Source organism: Vulpes vulpes, chromosome 2, assembly GCF_048418805.1.
Source record: "Vulpes vulpes isolate BD-2025 chromosome 2, VulVul3, whole genome shotgun sequence".
Classification (NCBI taxonomy): domain Eukaryota; kingdom Metazoa; phylum Chordata; class Mammalia; order Carnivora; family Canidae; genus Vulpes; species Vulpes vulpes.
In genome coordinates this window covers 125,098,904-125,120,927 of record NC_132781.1, presented here as the reverse complement: position 1 = coordinate 125,120,927, position 22,024 = coordinate 125,098,904, and the positions used below count along the sequence as shown (strand labels likewise).

Below are 22,024 nucleotides of genomic sequence, written 5' to 3'. Positions count from 1 at the left end.
CTAGTTTTCTATGATACACTTAGAATCTTTTGAATTCTTTTCTCAAGGATGAGAATGAGTTAAATCTGGACTTTTACCTAGTCCAATATGGGACCTATTAATAGGCTACTATCAAGTAAAAGTAAATATTATACAGCCCTCAATAACTGTATACCGAGTACCTAGTTTGTGTCAAGTACTGTACTGAGGCCATGGAGATATAGAAGCGAAAAGAAACTTTCTGCTTTCAGAATGACATTCATCAAATAATCACATTAATGAGCATATAATTATAAACAGAGGAAAGCCCTGTGAGGAAAGGAAATACATTTGTGTGAATGCTTCTTTTTTCAAATCTGATAGAAACTAGGAATAAAAGAAGACTTTGCAGAGGAACTGGTTATTGAGTTGAGATCTGAAAGATGAAGAATATGAGCTAAGTTGGGAAAGAGGTGTGGAGAGATTGGTCTAGCATGTACAAAGGGCATGTGGCAGAAGGTAATAAAACAATGTTGGAGGAAATCTAAAAAGGCCACTGTGACTGGAACCCAGAGAATGTGTAAGCTTTACACATTCTGGTGGAGCATGGTATAAGCAAGACTGAAAAGGTCAGCAGAAGCCACATCTTACAGAACTCTGTAAGTCTCTGGGCATGAGACAGGATTTCTCTGAGAGAAGACATCTGGACTCTGGGGTGTTTCATCATTGGCCTTGGTCTTAGCATCCCTGTGTATCAGCTTCATTTGTCAACTGAGCTGAGGCCTTTTTGGACTTTATTCCCTGATCAGGGGACTGTATAACCTCAACTCTTGGCTTCTGTCTCTCTGTAGTACCATGGACAGCGGCCTGCCTTTTATTCTGATGGGATTCTTTCTGCAGACAGACTTTGAAGCAAACTGTGGGGCCTGATACAAGTCTGTCTCCCTTGTTGCTGCTCTGGCTTCCATCCACAAGTGTACCCTCCCATTTCTCCCATATCAAGTTGAGACTGGCATTTGGTGTAAAAGGAGAGCATTCCAGTAACACCTCCAGCACATTGGCCCACATGTACCAGGGCAGCCTCCTCCTTCCCATAATAAGTGCTGCCTTGGTGGGTTTTCGAAGGCCTGATGCTTTGCTTGTGAGGATGCTGACCCTCCGTATCCGTCCTACCTAGGGATTTATGAGATGAGGGATTTCCCTCTACATGAGGAAAGCCCTTTGGACTTCATGTTGTCAGGGCAGAGGGCAAGAATGCAACTAGGTAGGCTTCTGGGGCTTTTTGAGCTTCCTCAGTGCAGTATAGCATAGTAGTTAGGAATGCTTAGTAGTTAGTAGTTCGACTCTGGAGTCAGATTCACTGGATTTGAATCCAGTTTTTTCTCCTAAAATCGGTATGACCTTGACAAGTTGTTAACATCTTCTGACCCTCCCATTTCTTCATCGGTTAATGGAGATAATAATACCATCTATCTTGTAAGGTTGTTGTGGGTATTAAATAAGATCATAGTGTTGATTTCTTAGCCAAGTACCTGGCACAGGGAGAAAGCTTAATAAATAGTAGCTATTATTATCTGTAACATTTCCCCATCTCCCTGTTCTTTAATCTTGTTGCCTGGATCCCGTTCTTTCCTAAGAAAACCACAAGCTAAACGATTTACAGTATCCAGGCCTGGCATCTTGACCTATTATTGACCTATGATGGATTTTCTGCATTAAAAAAAAAAAACTATGCCTAGAGAATGCTGCTAAGTCACTATGAATTAAAGTAAAATCCATAAACATTTATTGAACACTTACTATGTGTACTGGAATGCCAAGATGAATAAAACTCCATCCCTGGTATTATGGTTCTTGTAATCTGAAGCTTAGATGTATCAGCTAGAGTTCAAGCAAAAAGCAAAACTCTTGCAGGAGCACTGTATGTGTGTGTGCTCTTTGCATGTGTGTGTCTGTCTGTCCATCTGTCTACAGAGAAAGGGAAAGGCAGGAGAGGAGGGAGAAGGAGAGAGACTGACTTACTCTAATGAACTAGACTTGCAGTTGTGAGGCTGGCCAAGCAAGTCAGGGTCTGTTAGGCACTTAGTCAGAAATGGAAAATCACAAGTAAGCTGGAAGAGCACAAGGATGATTTGAAGCTTGTCCACACATGGCAGTCAGGAAGAGAGAGCCTCAGGGAGGGCCTAAGCTTTCCTTTAAAGGTCTTCCAACTGATTAATTCAGGCCCACCAAAGAGAATCTTCCTTTGGTTAACTTGAAGTCAACCTGTGGGGGCCTTTAATCACATCTGTAGAATTGCAGATTCCCTTACAGAAGCACCTGGATTTGTGTTTTATTGAATAAGTGAAAGGAGATGTGTGTGTGATACATGCTTCCTCTCTTCTGTCCTTCAACCTTCCTGAGCCCATGTTATCCCACCATAACCAGAGACATCCTAGAAAGGGAACTCTTAAGGATTCAGCCTAACCAACTTAACATATCACAAAACCAGCAAAGCAAGTATATGGACAGAGGAAGACAGACATGTCACCATACTAGGGAAGATGAGACTAACAATTTTTGGAGCCTGTATTAAGCACCAGGTATAATCTACACATCATCCTTTATAGTTGTCTGCCTTTTTGTAGATGAGTTAACAAATTTAAAGGCTTTCATGATTATGTAACTAGTCCAGACTTGGAGATTCAGTCTTTCATACTCTATACTCCAGTAAACTATACCCTATCACACCGTCTCAAATTACTCAATTGATTATAATAATATGTGTTAAGTGTTAGGTGTATTCAAGGTGCTATGGATACACAAGATAGGGAGAATCATGAAGGAAATTCGGCTGGAATGAGTCATAAAGAAAGTAACATCTGAACTGACCTTTGAAGAAAATACTGGGTGTTTCCTAATGGTGGAATTCAAGCTCTCTGTCACACGAATAAAATAGGAAAGAGTCTGTGGTGATGAGATTTTCAAGTGCCCCCCCAACCCAAATCATGAATTTCATCTCAGCCCTGTGTCTTCTGTAGCTCAGGACATACTTAAAGCAGTAACTAATATGGCACCATATGTCTCTTTGTCGGTCTCTCATATTGAGCCTAGCAATTGGCAAACCCTCCATAAATATTTGCACATTGGCTTTTTTTAAGCTCTTAAAAGAAGAATATCCCTTGGAGTCCTCTTCAGAGATTGCCAGTGTCTTATCATCAAGTAACACATCCGTTCAGCTAATAAGATCTGGATGCTTTGTAATCAGTACTTAATATCCAAAGACTTCATTCAGACTTTGGAAAGGGGGAAAAAGCCCTCAAAGCAATTCAAGTCTCCTAAAAGGAAATCCAACTCTAATGCGGGTAGTTCTCAGGGCCAAGATAGGCTGTTCTCCACCTTCAGTATTGGCAGACTCTAAGTACAGCTACATGAAAAACTTCAACTGCTCCTGAACATGGGTGTCTTTCCCAGGCGAACGTAGATTTCCAGCCTGGCCTACTGAAAGGCTTCCTGTTTGGCTTTCCTGCCCTTGATTGGCAGGGCTTAGAAAGAAAACAAAACAAAACAAAACAAAAAATGTCAGAATCGGCACTGATAAAGACAAGTGTACAAGGACATCACCTTTAAAAGCCCACAAAACTGAAACATATAAAGCTATCTGGGGAAAACTAGATGCTTTTTTTTTTTTTTTTTTGAGAGAGAGAGAGAGAGAGAGTGAGAGATGGGATTATCCAGGCTACCATAAAGCACTTTAATAATTGTCTCGTGAAATTATTTCATAATCACAATTCTCAGAGGTTATCGAGGTAAATAGGATTATACCCATTCAAAGGCTAAAAAATCGAAACCCAGAGAGAGAAAATGACTTTCCCACATTTTCCAAGCAAAACAGACTTGGAATCAGAATTGAATCCCAATCTCCTGACCCAGTTTTGTTACAATCATGATATTTATCACAGTATTTTTTAAAGATTTTATTTATTTATTTATTCATGATAAAGAAAGAGAGGCAGAGACACAGGCAGAGGGAGAAGCAGGCTCCATGCCGGGAGCCCGATGCGGGACTCAAGGATCACACCCTGGGCCAAAGACAGGCACTGAACCGCTAAGCCACCCAGGGATCCCTATTTATCACAGTATTATCTTGAACTTTGCCCATGTTGATGAGGCTCCTGGTCTCTCAACTCTCTCATAGGTGGTTCTAACACAAGGAAACTTTTTTTTGTTTATTGTTTAAAAATAAGCACTTATCGTGGAGATATATAGAATCATCTGTAATCTCCCCACCTAGTTTTGGTGTATATACAGGGGAATAGCATCACCATTTTAACATCGTGCTAGCTAATTGAGCTATAAGGACTCAGAAAAGTAAATAAATAATAAAAGGGGAAAAAAATCTTAACTCTATTTATCCAGGAAGCCTTCTCCTGTTCAGTCCAGGATATACACACACATACACCATTTCTCTCTCTCTCGCCTCTGCTTTATTTTTCTGCTTAGCAGTTATTACCATCTAGTCTATTCTATATTATATTTATCTGCCATGCTTAGTGACCATATGCCCTGCTAGGATATAGGCTCCACAGATCAGGAGGATTTTTGGTCCGTTTTGGTCATGACTGTATCCCCTGTACCCAGAAAAGTACTAGCAGGTTCGTTGTTAACATTTGTGGATTTACATGGAGGAATAAATGAACCAATGGTAAAGGTAAATCACCCTTTGTAAGCTAGAGTTACTAAAGGGTGACTTACATGCTGACCCTCCAACTAATCCCTGTAAGGTATTAACCATATTTCCTTCCATTCTCTATTGTCTTTCCCTCTCTCTCATTTTTTACATGATTCTGGTCAGACTATATATATATTTTGTATTTTACTGGTTGTATATAGATAGAAAGAAGTGAAAATACCTTGTCTTTTTCTGTCCTTTAAGACAACATGGTCAAAAGAAATTGTGGAAATGTTAACTGATAATTGAAAATCCCTATCCTCACCCAGACAGAACCATTACTAACATTTAGTAGTTTGCCTTTTAGCTCATCATTTTCAGAGTGTAAGTTTTAAATGACATTATGATCATGCTATAGATACAATATTTCATGGTTTTTAGTGGACTTGGAATTTCCATTTCAGAAACAATTTATTGAGGTAGATCAAATTTTAATCATTTCCCTATTTCTTTATACACAGGTTATTGTCAATCTCTTTTATCACATTGCAGTAGACTTTTTTTTTTTTCATAGAAAGCTTTTTCTAAATTGGAGATTAGGGAAATGACTTTTGAATGGCTCCTGTGCTACCCCTTAGCATCCTGCCATTACCCTCTCCATTCCCTCACCCCACTGGTGATGTAATTTATGGCTCTGGCTTCTTATTTGTTTGAAGCCAATCCCTTAAGGGGTGACCTCCCAGTGTCTTCAATTATTATTTTAAATGATGCCTTAGGCCCTGCCTGGCACAGTGATGCCCTCACCTTCCCTCCTTCTGCCTTCCAAGCATGGAGCTCAGCTGCCAAACTAGCTGTGCCCCCTCCTGTCCTCAAAGCTGCCTCCAGAGTCCCAACAGAGAAGCAGATTAACCCCTTTTGTTAGTAGAGGTAATTTGTCTGGGCTCAGCATTAATAAGGAATGCCATAAGCAGTTGGGGTCAGGAAGAACAGATCTGTCAAGCCCCAGGGTTAATTTAATAGCAATCTGTTGGCTGTCTGCCTTGTATATTAGCCGAGAATCCAGTGCTATGTTTTGCTTTTGCCATTTAGTTCTTTGGGACAACAGGGAAAGAATTTGGATAGAGAGCTCTAAAGCATAGGGAGGAGAAAATTGACTGTCAAAATGCATCATTCTGTTTTCAAGATAATACAGGGAGCCATTCACTGCTTATCTCTCTCCTCTTTCCCTCCTGACATGAAGGGCAAAACCACATATGCTGAAGGTGTGCATCTCCCTTTAGAACAGAGTCAGAGGAGAGGATTGGGTTTCTGGATGATGTAGATGTGAAATACCCTGTCCCATCATCCCCATAAGCCATTGAATTTTTAGTTATTAGTCTCGTCCCAGATGTTCTTAGAACTCAGCAAATCCTCCATCGGTTAACAGTTCAAGAAATTCCATATGTTTCTGTTCCAGTTCATGGTTCAAAAAAGAGAAAAGTAATTATCACATCCTAGGACGCAGAAATCCTGAGATGCTATGTCCAAATTCTGATTTCGAAAAATGCAGCCACCAGGGTGGTCGGTGAATTAAAAGAACTGGCTGCCCTCTCAGATTAGCCAGAGGTTGTTTCGAGAGAGCCAGAATGACTGCACTCAGAATGGCTGTCTCTGGAAGGGCCTTTCCTCAGAGGAGGGAGAGTAGCATGTGGTCGAGAACCCAGGCTCTGAAGCCAGACAGACTGGGTTGGAATCCCAGCTCCTCCTCTTCCTAGTCCTGTGACCTTGATGAATTCACCTCAGTTACTGCTCCTTCCACTGGAGAATAGGCCTGTTCATAGTATTGATCGCATAGGGCTGAGATGAAGGTCAAATGGGACAATGTGTGGCACTTGGTAAACATGAACTATTGGTTATTATTCTCTTGTCCTTCACAGTTATTAAAGAGAGGATTTGAATCATCTCTGAACTGCGTAGAGTCAGACATACTAGTCAAAGGGGTGATGCTTGAGGATGAGAGATGATGGGGAGGCTCAAAAAAGTCCAGCTTGGGGGTGGGAGGGAGGGAGCATGGATCCAGGGGAAGCAGCCCTCAGCAGACTCCGTGCGCACATCCCCGTGATGCTGTTCTAGATGCTGGGCGATGTTCCTTCCTGCTTTCATAGATATCTTTAAGCACTTCATTTTCACACATTCTGACTTTGGGGCTTTATTTTTAGGTAAGAAAGAAATAGTAGATGCGGCACCTCCCCCTCCCACACAGCAAAGATCCTTTCCAGTTAAGCTTGTTTTTAGAGCTCTACTGGTAGAGGTTGAGAAAGCTGACACCAGATTTTCTTGCCCTATTTTAGGAAAAGAGAAACATGCTCACTGGCACAGTAGGGTATGGAAGCTCTTTCTGGAGGGCGATGAGATCTGACGGTAACTGAACACTAATCTCTGCTCACCCCATCCCATGGTGTGGACACCAAGCCCAGGGTATAGGTCAGGGAGCTGGAGAGAACATCAGAGGTGCAGCTTGGAACATCCTAGGGGACACAGCCTCCTGCCCCCCAGCATGTGGTGCTAACTGCAATCATATTTATAACTCGGGCAGCAGTTGAGTTGAAAGGTAGTATTTTGTGAATCCAGGGGACCTACATGCTCTGCAGACCCAAGTGATATTTGCATCTGAGTTTGGTGGGGCAAATTGTAGTAAAATGCAGTGTTAGTTCAGTCTCAGACTAATTTTGGAAAGCCACGACAGGACTTATAACAGATCATTGAAGGGGAAAGAGGCAAAACCAAGTACAGAGCCATTATTGCACCAGATTGTGTGCTGGAGCTTAGGTGGTGTGTGGTAACAGATGCCTATGTTGATGCTGGTATGACTAAAAATACAAGCACATTTATTTGTACCGTATATATACTCTTTTTTTTAAAGATTTTATTTATTTATTCATGAGAGGCAGAGACATAGAGGGAGAAGCAGGCTCCCTGCGGGGATCCCACTGTGGGACTGGATCCCAGGACCCCAGGATCACGACCCGAACCAAAGGTAGACCTCAACCACTGAGCCACCCAGGTGCCCCCCTTATGTATACTCTAAAAAGGGGGACTGTGTTACTAACTTTATGAAACATCCATCCCCACCTAATAGCAGAGTCTGTGTTAAGTTACTTCTTGCTGAATCATTGCACTGTTTCCCCAAATGGGATATACAAGCTCCTGGCACAGACGTAAACATTTTTATTTTAATTGGTATGCATTTATTTCATGCATATTATTTAAAATGTAACCAGCTCGTTAAACCCACAGTTTTATGAATAGTGGGTTACAGCTTAGACAAGGCTAGGAAACAGAGTTGATTTAAGCCGACCGGAAGGACAATGTTAAGCAAATACCACCTGTTGATATACACATGGGGCCCAATCAGAAAGCTGGCTCAAAAGTGATGAAGTCTTGGGAAAGTGGGAATCACCTTGGTCAGCTTTCCTGTGTAACAGCACCCACATCACGAGGCCCGTTTCTTTGCAGGAAGTTTCGGGTCCTCGGCATCACAGCCTCAGACAGGTGCTTCCTACCCTGCACGCAGGTCCCCCAAACTCCAGGGTAGCACAGACTCATTCCCTCCCACATGCCAGACATCCTCCTGAAAGTCCTTACGTCCACTGAGGCATCTCCACAATTAAAGGGCCAAATGATCCGTTTCAGTAATTAAGGACGAGGTCTTTGAAAATGGAGGTATAATCATTCTTGATCAGAAAGGAAAATACTGAGGAAGAAAAAAACAGATGATAAAACAAAGGTCTATTCCATGGGAGGCTGAAACTGTCCCACCATCCAACTGGAGGGCTTTTTTTCTGGTGCTTAAACTCCCACCCAAGCTCTTAAGGCAAATCACAGCTTATGGAAGCTTGAGGTCCTCTGTAGTGTCTTCGATGAGAGACATTTTGCATAATTACTCAAAAGCACAAGTTTGGCCCCTGGGAGGAAATCCTGGTGCTGCTTCTCCAGCCTTGTGACACAGGGCAGGCCCCCATCTCCATCCCTGGAGGGAATAAGAAAAGGACAGGTTACAGAGCTGTTCTAAGGATTAACTGCACTAAAGTACTGATCTGCTTTGCAAACAATGGGCCTATGGTCAGTGCTCACAAAATGGTAGCAGCAGCTATTCTTACTCTCACCAGCGTGTTATTAAAGAAGATCTCAGGGATTTCGTGGAAGAGGATTCACAATCTACTGTGGGTATCATTTATCAGCCTAATCGGGGGAAAGATTCAAATGAACTGAATCATTTAGTTGGAATGGGGCTAGCTTCTTCACCACTGTTGTCTTTGTGGCTTGGCACATTTTAGCCTGATTGCATGAGCAGACAACTTTGATGGGCGATGGGACGCTTTCCCTATGTGGTGAAGGATGAAATATTCAAAAGAGGCCAGGGAGACCTGAGTTCTAATGATGCCTCAGACCTGGGCATCCCTGGGCCTCATCTGCCAAGACCAGTAAGCCCTGCCTCATTTGCTTGCAAGTTTACCGTGAAGATTCCCTGTGTGTGGTAGATGCTCGCAGGTTACCCTAAAACTAGGCGGTGCCGCTACTCATCACCCTTGAGCTTCTGCCCCCGGTCCTGGTCCCGTCCTTGACTCACCTGTGCCAGATATCGTTGACATTAAGCCGGCCAACATGGAGGAGCTCACGGAGGTGATCACAGCAGCCGAGTTCCACCCGCATCACTGCAACAGCTTCGTGTACAGCAGCAGCAAAGGGACAATCCGGCTGTGTGACATGAGGGCATCGGCCTTGTGTGACAGGCACAGCAAGTGTGAGTAGCAAGCTGTGCACAGTGGATGGGGTGATGGGGTGGGCAGGCCAGGCCCCTGAACTGCAGGAGGAGGAGGGGAGAACCTAGAGGATTTGGATCTCCTTCCCCACCTGACACCCCCTGGCAGCAAAGTCCAGGTGTTGGCCTGACTCAGAATCCGCTCCACATCTGGTGTGTGGGTACATAGGAACCCTCACGTTCAATTCCACAAGTATTCGCTTAAGGCATGTAATCCAGAGGTGAATGAGACCCTGTCACATCACATTGTGGCATGATCCGAATTGTGTTTTAACATCACTCTTGCTGCCATGGAGAGAATGAATCTGCAGAGTTCCCTGAAGGGAGACCAGTTAGGGGATCATTGCAATGTGCTGGCAGGCGATCTGGGGATGAGTGTGGCCTGGACAGGGGTGCTAGTGTGCAAGTGGAGAGGGGCTGGCGGGTTCTGGACAGATCTTGGTGGTAACAGGGCCTCCTGGACTATGTGAGAGGCTGAGAGTATACAGGCAATCACAAATGGCAACTGGGAATGGTGACTAAGTTAATAAAGCTCTCTTGCATGTTTAAGAGTTGCTAGACCACATCTTAAAAGTTCTCTTCGCCAGAAAAAGAACTTGTAACTCTGTGTGGGAATGAATGTTAACTAGGCTTATTGGTGATTATTTTGTGGTATATACATATATCAAATCATTATGTTGTATATTTAAAACTTATATAATGTCATATTTCAATTATATGTCAATTAGAAAAAAAAAAACCCAGCACCTGTAGGAAGTGGTTAGTACCCTCTTGGAGAGGTGGTGGCTTTGGGACCAGAACTTTAGAAATGCCCGTGGCCGTAGTGTGCACTAGAGAAAAGCTTCAGAGGAAGAGGATGGGTTAAATAAAGAGCAACTGGACTCACCAGCCACAGTCATGATGGTTTTCTAGGCATTGTTGGAGAGAAGTAGCTCAACTAGCGGGGACTGAGTGCTTAGAAGCCAAAGGCTCCACGAGCTCCCTGAGCAGGGGAAGCCTGCTGGCCCCAACAGTGAGTACTGGGGTAGACCAGGAGGGCCTGGCTGTGGTGGAGGAAGGGAGCCCAGTAGCAGCCCACCCTCTCTCGTGGGCTCAGCCAGGTCTACCAGCACGAACAAAACAGTAAGTGAGACCTGAGACCCTGGGGAAGTGCCAACCATAACAGATGTTCTTTGAAGTCTTACTTCTCCATCTTAAGATTTTGCATGGATTTTGCATTTTACTCCCATAAAATGTCTATTTTCAGTTTAATTAAATAATTACATTTCTACCCTACTCCCAGATTTCAAGCAAAATTGGTGTTCCCAAAAGAGAGTGTTTATCCTATGGCTTTCTGCACTGCCTGGTGCATCACCATCTCCTCCTCCTCCCACTCCTCCTCAGATATGTACATGTGTCCCAATTTGAGAAAAACAGTCCCTAACATGTGGAGAGTAATTTGAGATCGTTTGGCTGGAGAATAGAGTGATAGAATTTATGGTTTATGGAAGATTAACATAGTGGCAGTGAGAAGAAAGAAAGGAGAAGTAGAAAATATTGCTTTGGTCTCAAGACAAAGGACATTCAGGATGGAAATCAGAAGGAAGAGAAGAGGAAAAGGGACATTTGTTTTTTAAATAACTACGGGTGACGTAAGCATTATCAGAGGTTGGCCTTCATCGCGCGTAGATAGTCATTGCTCACCGCCCTTCCCCTCCAGAACACAAACCCTCTGAGGATAAGCACTAAATCTGTTCTGCTCACACCACATTGCCAATGCGTGGCACATAAGTAGGTGCTCAGTAAATACTTGTTCAATAAATGCATGAATGCCTGAAGGTTGACATAAATGGCACGTGAAACAGGGACTGGTGAGAGCCACATTGGGGCAGAGTCAAGGCTTGGGAGTCAGTTGGGGAGCTGCTCTGTGTGGGGTGCCCTGAGCAGCCTGAAGTGGGGGGGCAGGTGTCTCTGGTGAGTGAAGCCAGAACTGGCTGGTAGGTCCCCTGACCAAGGTGGATGCTGGAGGTGGCGCAAGGAACTCCAGTGTGCTCACAGCCCTGGGTGGCAGACCCAGGTACTGAAGAATAAAGCTCACTGGGAGGTTTGATGAACCCGGAGCTTGGGGTGGGAAAAGGAACTCCCAGAACCAGAAAGGTTTGGAGCAGAAGCTTTGGAATTGGAACTGCACTCTGACCTTCAGTTCCTGTGTGACCTCGGGCAAGTTATTTAATCCTTTTGAGCCTCAAGTTCCTCGCCTGAAAGTAAAATTCATCGGGACGGCCTCATTGGGCCGACTGTTCACTGGAAGGAGATGCCAACGTGTGCGTAAGAACCTGGTGTCTGCTGGACACACAGGGGACAGTAAGTGGCAGCAGTAGTTCCCACAGAAGACCTGAACTCCGCCAAACTGGGCCTGCAGCTGGGGTGCAGTGCTACAGCCTTAACTCTTTTCCCATGACATGAAGCCCCATTATTCATTTGTTTTAGTTGTTTTTGTTGAGCACATACTACATACATACATCAGGTACTTTGCCAGGCGGAGGACATACCTGGTTTCCTCTGCATGGAGCATCCTATCTCTGTTAGTGAGGGTTCTGCAGACAAACAGAACCAATAGGAGGTGGATGGATAGACAGACAGACATATACATGTGTGCATATGAGAGAGAGATTTATTAGAAGTATTTGGCTCATGGAATTACAGAGGCCGACAAGTCCCAAGATCCACAGTGGTGCAGCAGGAGCCCCACAGAGCCAATGGTATATTTGCAGTCCAAGTCCAAGACCTCAGACCCAGGAGAGCTGATGGCATAATTTTAATCCAAAGGCCAGTGGGCTCATGATCCGGGAAGAGCCAGTATTTTCAGTTCAAGTATGAATCCAGGGGGAAATAAAAATAAACGGCCCAGCTCATAGGGGTCCGGCGAAAGAATTTCTTCTTATTTGGGGAGGGTTGGCCTTTTGTTCTGTTCAGACCTTCAACTGATTGGATGAGCCCCACCCACATTCAGGAGAGCAATCTGCTTCACTCAGTCTGTCAATTTAAATGTTCAAGTCATCCAGACACACTTTCAGAGAAACACCTAGAATAATGCTTGACCAAATATCTGGGCACCTCACGGCCCAGGCAGGTTGAAGAAAGAAAGACCCATTCATCAGGGAATGACAAACAGGACATTGCAACCGTAATAAGGTAGGAGAGGCTCATGGTGCTGCGAGGGAGTGCGACGTCACCTCCGAGCTGTGACCTGACCCTCCACAAGAGACCCAGGAAGAGTCATGGGGCCCACAGAAGCAGGAGGCCTGCTGAGCCACACCCCCAGGTGCCTCCCAGGGGCCTGGGTCACACAGGTCTAGAGGCAGAGCCTGGGGACGGTCCCCAGGAAGGCCCCAAGGCCCCCCTGCAGCCCTGCCTCCCACGCTCCATCCCCACCCCGGCCACAGCGCTGCTCTGAATTGCCAGTGCCAGCCTCCTAATCTAATTAAGAAGCGAACAAAATGCATTTCCCTGACTCATCCGAAGTGCCCACCTTCTTCGATGCACATCCCCCTTTGTTCGGTGGCGGCGGCGGCCCTGGCTCCTGCCGACTGGGGAAACGGGCTCGCTCTGACCTCTCACCTGACATTTCATATTGATTTTCTCCATCCTCCTCAAACGCCAGCCGTCGGTGGGCGACGGTGCAGCCGAGGTGTGTGAACAGAATTGAGACAGTTCATCAGAGTTCAAGATGAAAAGCAACATTGGCTTTCGGAGATGAGCTCTGAGAAGGAGAGTATTTAATAACCGTTGGCGTTTAATCAAAATGCCGAGCAGAGCCGTGTGATCAGGGCTGCATATATTAATTTCCATATGTCCCTCACTCTGCATACTCAGCAGGGGTTGGAAGGGATGATGCTCTCCTTCATCTCTCTATTTTTTTTTTCCTATCCCTTCTGGCAGCAGTGACAAGGGTTGCGTTCACAGTTTGAGATTTTAATGCCTGGAACAATAGCAGTTGGCTGGGCTGCACCGTGCTTTCCCTTCCCAGTGCATGACTATTGGCAGGTGAGTGAAGACACTGGCCCAGGTCAGATGAATGACAACCTAGGAAATAAAAGAGAAATTACATCTGACCTCTTTCCCAGGGCGCTGCATGAATCTGGTCCCTGCCCACCTCTCCAACCTCAGTTCCCCATAGTCTGGCCACACAGGGCCTGCTCCTCTAATGCATGCAGACCTGCCTCAGGACCTTTGCACAGGCTATTCCTCGGCCTGGAATGCTCTCCCAGCGTGTTCCTGCTTATCTGGACTGTTCTTGTTTTTTTAGGTCTCTGGGAGAATCTCACTTCCTCAGAGAGGAATTGAATTCCCTGTTTACTTCATTTGCACCCTGTTTATATCTCATTACCCTGTTTTATTTATTTTTTTGTAGCATTCGTCTCTAGATGTTTTCTTTACTTTCTGTGTCCCCCCCACCTAGAATGTAATCTCCATGATGGCAGGGACTTTATCTTACCAACCACTGAATTACCAATACTTAGTGTAGTGCCAGCTACAGGTAGGGCTTCACTGGATCTCTGTGGTGGAAAAGCAGGCAGATGGGAAGTGACAGGTGAAGGAGGGTGTGTTCATTTACTAGAGCTGCTGTAGCAAAGTACCACCAATGGGGTGGCTTACCCAAACCTAATTATTTCACAGTTCTGGCACCACAAGTCCCATATCAGAGCATTAGCTGGGTTCACTTCTTCTGAATGCCATGCAGAAAGGCCTTCTGTTATCGGCCTTTCTCCCTGGCTTACTGACGACTGTCTTCTCCCTGTGTCCTCACATTATCTTCCCTTGGCACATGTCTACATCTCAAACTCCCCTTCTGTTAAGGACACCAGTCATATGGGATTAGGGTCCACCCTACTGACCTCATTTTAATTTACCTACCTCTTTAAAGACCCTCCCTCCAGGTACAGTTACAGTCTGACATACTAGGGGTTGGGCTTCAACATAAGAATTTGGGCAGCAAGGGACACAATTCAGCGCATAACAGGAGACAGGAAAATAATCAAGAGCACTGGCCCTGGAAGCAGCAATGCCAGGTGTGCATCCCAGGCTCTCTTGCTACTGTGGGTGAGGAAAGCAGCAGGTGAAATCCTCAAATGGAAACAGAGAAGGCAGAGGGCGGCGGGGGCGATGGTTTCCCCTGAAGGGCCCTAGAGACTGAACCTGCCACCAACCTGTGGATGCAGTTAAAGAGGGAGGAAGTGGGAGGTGACTAGCATAAGCGTGAAGGTAGGCCTGAGTTCCAGACCCCCACGTGCAGCAATGTGAGGAGAGCGGGTATAGATGGAGGCTGGCAGGCCCGGGTGAAAGGGGTGAGGTCAGACTCCTGAGAGGCAGGCACCTTGCCTGTCTTCCACACTCCCCCCAGGGTCGTATTTTTACTTCCCTGATTTGAAGTCTGTGAATAACAAGCAAACCCTGCTGGGTGCCTTGGCTCCGGGGTGGAAACATAGGGTTCCCTGCATCCGCACACACGCACAGACACACACACACACACATCCTTTGACTTGGCTGCTCACACCTGCCTTAGGTACTGGGGTGGGCAAGACAGTGCAGAGCCCAGCAGGATGCTCCTTTTCCTCATCCATCCAGGAGGCCGGGAGAGAACACAAAGTGGGAGGCTTAAACAACATGCATCTATTTCTCTTATCCCAGAGGCTGGCAAGTCCAAGACCAAGGCCCAGACAGACTCAGTGTGTGGTGAGGACCCGCCTCTTGGTTCCTAGACAGTGTCATAGTGCTGTGTCCTCACACGGTGGGAGGGGTGAGGGAGCATTCAGTGGGCGCTCTTCTCATTCATGAGGGCCCCACTCTTGAGACCTAATCACCCCCCCGAGGACCCCCCTTACAGATGCTGTCCCACTGGGGCGGGGGGTGGGAGGATTCGACATGTGACCTTGGCCCAGGGCGAGGGGCACAAACGTTCGGTCCAGAGCATTCCCTGTCGGCACAGGCTAGAACGTTTTGCTTTGTTTCTTCCCTTCTTCCGGCCTAGACTGACAGTAGTGCAGGAGCTCAGAGACAGGGCCAGTGTCAGGGAGGGACATCAGTCCGGTATCCATTGTAGTCTGTGCCCATGGCCTAACTGCGTGACCTGGAACAGGTTTCTTAACCCCTCTGTGCCTCAGCTTCCTCGTCTATAAACTAGGACCAGTGGGAATGCACACCTTACAGGTGAAGCCTTAGAGCAGTGCCCGGCCTGTGGGAGCTCCGTGTCAGATTCGGCTGGGATGCTGGTGCGATCCTGCTTCCTTTCCACACGTGTCTTTTAAGAGTGGAAACAGGAGGGGCACCTGGGTGGCTTGGTTGGTTAAGCCTGTCCCTTCAGCTCAGGTCATGATCCTGGAGTCCAGGGATTGAGCCCTGCTTCAGGCTCCCTGGCTCCCTGCTCAGCACAGAGCCTACTTCTCCCTCTCCTGCTGCTCCCCCTGCTTGTGCTCTCCACCACACCTCCCCCCCGCCCCCATCAAATAAATAAATATTAAAAAAAAAAATGAGAACAGGAACAGCGGCAGCAATGGCCATAGATGTAGTAAGGTCAGAGGCCATTATCACAGCTAACTTCTAGAACATTTTATGATGTCTAGAAAGTAGGCCAAGGGGTGAGCTCATTCAGCCCTCCTGACAGCCTCTGAGGCGCATACCATCATGAGTCACATTTTTTTTTAATTTTATTTATTTATTTATGAGAGAGAGAGAGGCAGAGACACAGGCAGAGGCAGAAGCAGGCGCCATGCAGGGAGCCTGACGTGGGACTCAATCCCAGGTCTCCAGGATCATGCCCTGGGCTGAAGGCAGCACTAAACCACTGAGCCACCCGGGCTGCCCCATGAGTCATGTTTTACAGATGATGAAGAGGGGAGACAATACTCTGATGGCCACCAAATGTTCCTTTTTGTGGCAGAGTACCAAATGCTCCCCAGTGACAGAGCTAGGGTTTGATCCAGATGTGCACTCCTTAACCAGGACACCAGAAGTCTCTTATTCAGTTAAGATTTATTCAGCACATACTCACTCCTGCCTTGATGGAACTCATATTGCCAGCAGGGAGTCAGGGGTCACGGGGAACACACCAATATACAAATGAACGTGCCCATCTCTTTTTTAAAAAGAACATTTATTCATGAGAGAGAGAGGCAGAGACACAGGCAGAGGGAGAAGCAGGCTCTATGCAGGGAGCCCAATGTGGGACTCGATCCTGGGACCCTGGGATTATGCCCTGAGCCCAACCACTGAGCCACCGAGGTGACCCTGAACTGAGATTGGAATTGTCAGAAGCAGATAAAGAGAGATAACATCGAAGTATGAGGGCCCTCACAGGGGAGCAACCTTGTGTGTTTGAAGAATAGGAGACAGACCAGTGGATGGAGGCTTGGTGGGCCGAGCCACAGAGTGGAGAATGAGGCCAAAAAAGTAGGGGGAGCCAGAGAAGGTTGTCTTGGAGACCAGTCAAAGCCCCTGGGTTCCCTTTAAAGTGAGGTGGAAGCCAGGAGATGTTTCTAAGCAGAGAAGTGGCTAGTACTCTACTAACGGCCATAAGAGAAGTTCTCAACGGGGTGGCGAGCTGGAAGCAGAGAGACTGGTTAGCAGGTGCTCGCCTCAGCCTGGACAAGAAACGATAGTGCCTCTGACCAGGACCTCAATCCTGAAGGGCTGGTAAGTAGGCAGATGCAGAATCTCCCAAGGAGGCAGAGCTCAGCGGACCCACTGAGGGGCTGGTGATGGAGAGATCTAGAAAGAGAGGCGCATAAAATAACTCATGGGTATCGGTCTTGACTGACTGAGGGCGTAGTGATGACATCCAGAGATGAGGACACTGAGCATGGGAATAGGTTGAGGTGGAAAGACCAAGCATTCTCTTTGGGATGTTCCAGATCGAGATGGCTCTGACCAGCCCATGTAGGGAAATGTGCAATGCATGGACACCTGAGTGTGGAAGTCGGAAGAGAGGTGTGGGCTGAAGAGAGAACTTAGGAGTCATGAGCTGTTATGATATTTAAAGCCAAGGGACAGGGTGAAGTCACTTAGGGGAGAGCATGTCCGTGGGGAGGAGTGGAGAGTCCAAGACAGAGGCCTAAGGCCCAGCAACATTCACCAGTGGGGTGGGGGTAAGGGGAGGTGGTCTGAGAGTGAGCTGCCATGAGGGAAGAGGAAAACAAGGGCTGGAGGACAGAGGGGCGTGGGGAGGCTGTGCTATAGAAGCCAAGAGAGGGGAGAAGGGGGGGTGAGGAGTCGGGGCTCCTGTGTGCAGCAGTGACGGGTGGCTGTGCAGCGCCCGTCCCCTTGCCTGGCTCCACCGGTGAGTCTGCTCCATGCAGTCATTGTCTTTCAGCAGCCAGGCCCTTCTGCACCGACAGCTCAAGATGTGACCACCGAAATTCCCTCATTCAGATGACACCAAGGCAGGCTGCCTAGCTAGGGACAGTCAGTACCAACCCTACAGTGCACTTCCACCTGTGGCCATGTGGCTGGTGTGAAGATGATCAGACTTTTTTATGTGGTGGAGGATAGATAGAAGTCCTGGAGGCCATAAAGTCTTATTCATATTTTAGTGAATAACGTAGTCATTGGGAAAACAGCCTGGTTCCATTGCAAGCAGTTCGATGCCCACTCTAACCAATCAAATCAGAAATTCCATTTTCCTCCAAAAGTGTGTATAGTGGAAGGGGGTGCCTCTTACTTTTGAGCCCCTCTATATTTGGTTTAAACCTCACAACAGCCCACGAAGATTGATACCAGGAACTCCAATTTACAGATGGGGCACAGAGGTCAAGACACCTGCCCCAAGTCAGAATGAAGGAGCCAACATGTGATCTGTCTGCTTCCAAGAGAAGTGTTTCTTTTCCTGGCTATTTGGCAGTTAGCGAAGGAGCATGACCCTTTGCTAACATCCAGAAGGATTATTTCACCGGACCCCATTTCATATAATTGCCCACCTGCTGGATCCCCCAGCCCAGTGATTTCCAACTTCAGAACTAACTGTGCCCTTGCAGAGAATGTGAAACCCACTGTCTCCTTCTTCACCCTCATCTACAAACTTAATTGCCAAGTCCTGCTTCTCTAGACCGCTAGATCCCTTAATAAAGCTACGGCTCATTCCCCGGGTCTCTGGTGGAATGTGCCCGAAGACATCAGCGAGAATACAGCTGCAATGAATCTTAAAACCTCTGAGGTTTGAAAGAGCTTCCAAAAGAGGTTCAGTATTGATCGGGCACATAATTAACTGTTTATTTTAGGGGAGTTTAGGTGAAAAAGACAAGGCCCTTTATTAAAATGCTTCTGCCTGGTGACAGGATTACACACAGAGAGACACCATCCCCTCCTGGGGAAAAGCCAGAGACATGCTACAAGGAGTAGAATTCACTAAAACCAGCCCTCCCCCCACCCCAACCCCGTGCCAACCCCCTTCCAGTTTAGCAGCCATTAACAACTGAATAGGCAAGACCCAAGCCATCGAGTAAAAATATAATCCTTTCCCCCCTTCCCCCATCCTCATTTCCATTTTTGATTAATTTAACCAGTTCTGTCAATTAGTCATCCTAGAGACTCCAGTTGAATGCATTTTCCTAAGAAGTAGAAGGCTTATTAATTTTGGAGGCAAGTATCATTCATTAGTAGTTGACACCTTCCTGGGCCCTGCTCTCTCCCTCACTAGGGGGTCTTAGATGAGAAAGCATTAGAGCCACAACTGGCTCAGGCACGTGGCTACAGCCCCAGAGACACAGAACAGGAAAGGCTGGCCATGACTTTGTAGGTGGCCCTGGGCCGCTTTGGGCTTGGGACATCTCAAAACCAACTGGCCTCATCCATGACAAGCCATCATCAGCAAAGCAGTCACAGGTACTGGGTGAGCATCCTGACCTTGAGGTTCAAGAGAACCGTAGTCAAGGGAGTACCTGGAGAGAGAGGCATGGGCCTGGGCAGGATAGGTCCTCCCACCGCAGGTGACATCAGAAAGTTCACCTCTTCCTCTATGTACTAGTTTACTCTGGCCCCTGTAACAAATTATCACAAATTAAGTGACTGAAAGCAACAGAAGTGTATCATCTAATGGTTCCATAGGTCAAAAGTCAGACACGGGTCTCACCGCCTAAAATCAAGGTGTTGGCAGGGGTGTGTTCTTTTGGAGGCTCTAAGGGAGAATCCATATCTTTGTTTTTTGAACTTCTAAGAGCTTACCCCCATTCCTTGGCTTATGGTCCCTTTATCTGAAAGCCAGCAACAGTGGGATGAATCCTTAACACAGCCCTTTGCTTTTCTTCCTTCCTCTTCCACATGTAGGGACTTTTGTGAGTGCATTGCATCCGCCCAGGTAATCCAAACTAATCTTATTTTAGGTCAGATGATGAACAACCTTAATTCCATTTACAGTCTTAATTCACCTCTGCCATGAAAGGTAAAATATTCATGAGTTCTGGGGACTAAGACGTGGACATCCTTCGGGAGTCATGACTCTGCCTACCCTATTCCTCAAGTGTCACTAAGTAGGATTAAGTGCCCTCCAACTGACCACCTGATACTATTGGTGGAAATTATCTGTTTCCATTGTGTCTCTGTCATTAAATGGCTCTTCCATTATTGCTGAAGCTCTTATTTATCCCATTTGCACTTAGCATAGCGAAGGTGCTAACCAAATGCCTGTAGAACAGCTATAGTCATGCAGTGGGATAAATTTGCACCTGAGTCTTCTCTGTATATAAATGAAAAGGCTCACACTAAGGAGTGGTTGGCCCCATCTGTGTTCACTCGTTTCTAGCTTTTGGAACACACTGGCATTTGTAGGTGACAAAAATAAAAGGAAGAGGAGTCTCCGAAATGATGATAATCAACCTACTGATCATTTATTTGACAACTATTGATTGTTGCTACTGTGTGCCAGGCTCTGTTCTAGGCAGTAGGAAAATGATATCGCCTGCCCCCATGGCACCCTATCCAAGTAGATAACACACACAGGCAAATAAGGTAACATGAGATTTGGTTAAAAAAAAAAAAATCTAAAGTGTTTCTGGAAAAGTAACAACAGAAAATGCAGAGGCTCTGAATCTGGACTGTGCTTTGCCAGGTTGAGGGACAGAGGAAGGCCAGTTTGTCCTTCTGTAGTATGGTGAGGGAAGAGCAGGAGGGGATTTGGGTAGTCCAGGTCCCAGAGGACTCTAGTGAGAACTCATTAGAGGTCATCAGAGGATCACTAGTATTCAGGGGTCACCCCACACAATCTCCGGGCCTCAATCTCAGGGTATTCCATGCAAAGGGTTTAGGAGTCAGGCACTTGGTCAGTAGCCCTGTATGCAAATGTAAGGCATTTGGCTTTTATTGTATGTGGGAAGGGAAATCTAGGAGGGCTTGTGCAAAGGAGTGTCATGCATAGCCAAGGTGCCTGGGTGGCTCAAACACCTGCCTTAGGCTCAGGTCATGATCCCAGAGTCCTGGGATCCAGCCCCATATCCGACTGGCTTCCTGCTCAGCAGGGAGCCTGCTTCTCCCTCTCACTCTGCACCGCCTCCCTCCTCCCTGTGCATGCTCTGTCTCTCACAAATAAATAAAATCTTAAAAAAAAAGTGCCATGCATAGACTTGTAAATATATCACTCAGGCTACATAAGGAGGAAAAGCAGATGCTGGGAGAAGAGTTAGAAAGACATCAAATGGTTCAGGCAAGAGAGAACGGAGGCTTAGATCTAGACTGGCCCCATGTGGGCTGTGCTTTGAGTGTAATGTGAACAGGACTTGTTTGAAACCTAAATTTGGAAGGTGAGGTAAAGGGAAGAATCCAGGATGATGCCCAGCATTCTGTCCTAAGCACGTGCCTAGATGCCGGGCAGTGGATGAGCTGGCATAGACTAGTGAAAAGTCCATTCGGGGAAGAAGCTCACAAATTCTGTGGACTCAAAAGATGCATCTTAAAAAAAAAAAAAAAAAAAAAAGGTCTATACGAATATATTGATACCTTTTACTATTTAGCACTTTCCCATTTACAGAGCCCCTTCTGTTATTATATTGATCTTGACAAAACCCTGTGAGTTCAGAGTATTTCCTCCTTTTTGCAGCTTGAGGAAATGAAAACCCAGAAAAGTTAAATCTCATACACCGACAAAGATCATGGGTTTATCGCGGGTTTATTTCTTCCTATAATGAATACGGCCGTCTCCCGTACTTGCCCAGCACTGGAGGGTAGAGAAGGGAATGGGGAATCTCTCACGTGTGTAATTGACCCATGTTTAAGTATATCGGCTAATTCCAGCCCCCTGTGCAGTTCACATAATTCTATTTTGACAGCTCAGTAGGTGGCATCCATAACTGAGTTGTGAGAGCTGCTGTCCACTCACACAGCTTCCAGCCCCATCAGTGCAGGTCCCTTTATCTGCTGAATTACTCAGAGCACCTGCTGGCCTCCCATCGTCCTCAAGCACAGCCCAGAGGCAGCAGAGGGCAGGGGAAAGCTCACCCCTACAAAGCTTATAATGATACTTGCTTCTATCTTCTCTTACATCTTTAACCTGGACATAAAGATTTAAATAGGGTTTATCTTATAGGTGGGCATCCTTAATCCTGGGGTCGACTAGTTCATTCTGTAATTTTGGTATCATTTCAAAATCCCCA

At 46.4% G+C, this 22,024-nt stretch overlaps 1 protein-coding gene across 13 annotated transcripts in view; it reads left to right on the top strand.

The window, feature by feature from the left end:
• Window positions 1-22,024, top strand: part of PPP2R2B (protein phosphatase 2 regulatory subunit Bbeta) — a 443,029-nt gene that overhangs the window by 394,995 nt on the left and 26,010 nt on the right. For all 13 annotated transcript variants that reach the window (XM_072749915.1, XM_026018571.2, XM_072749912.1 and 10 more), the window contains one exon: window positions 9,228-9,392. In XM_072749915.1, coding sequence (XP_072606016.1) covers window positions 9,228-9,392 — 165 coding nt within the window. The remainder of the gene's footprint in view (window positions 1-9,227; window positions 9,393-22,024) is intronic.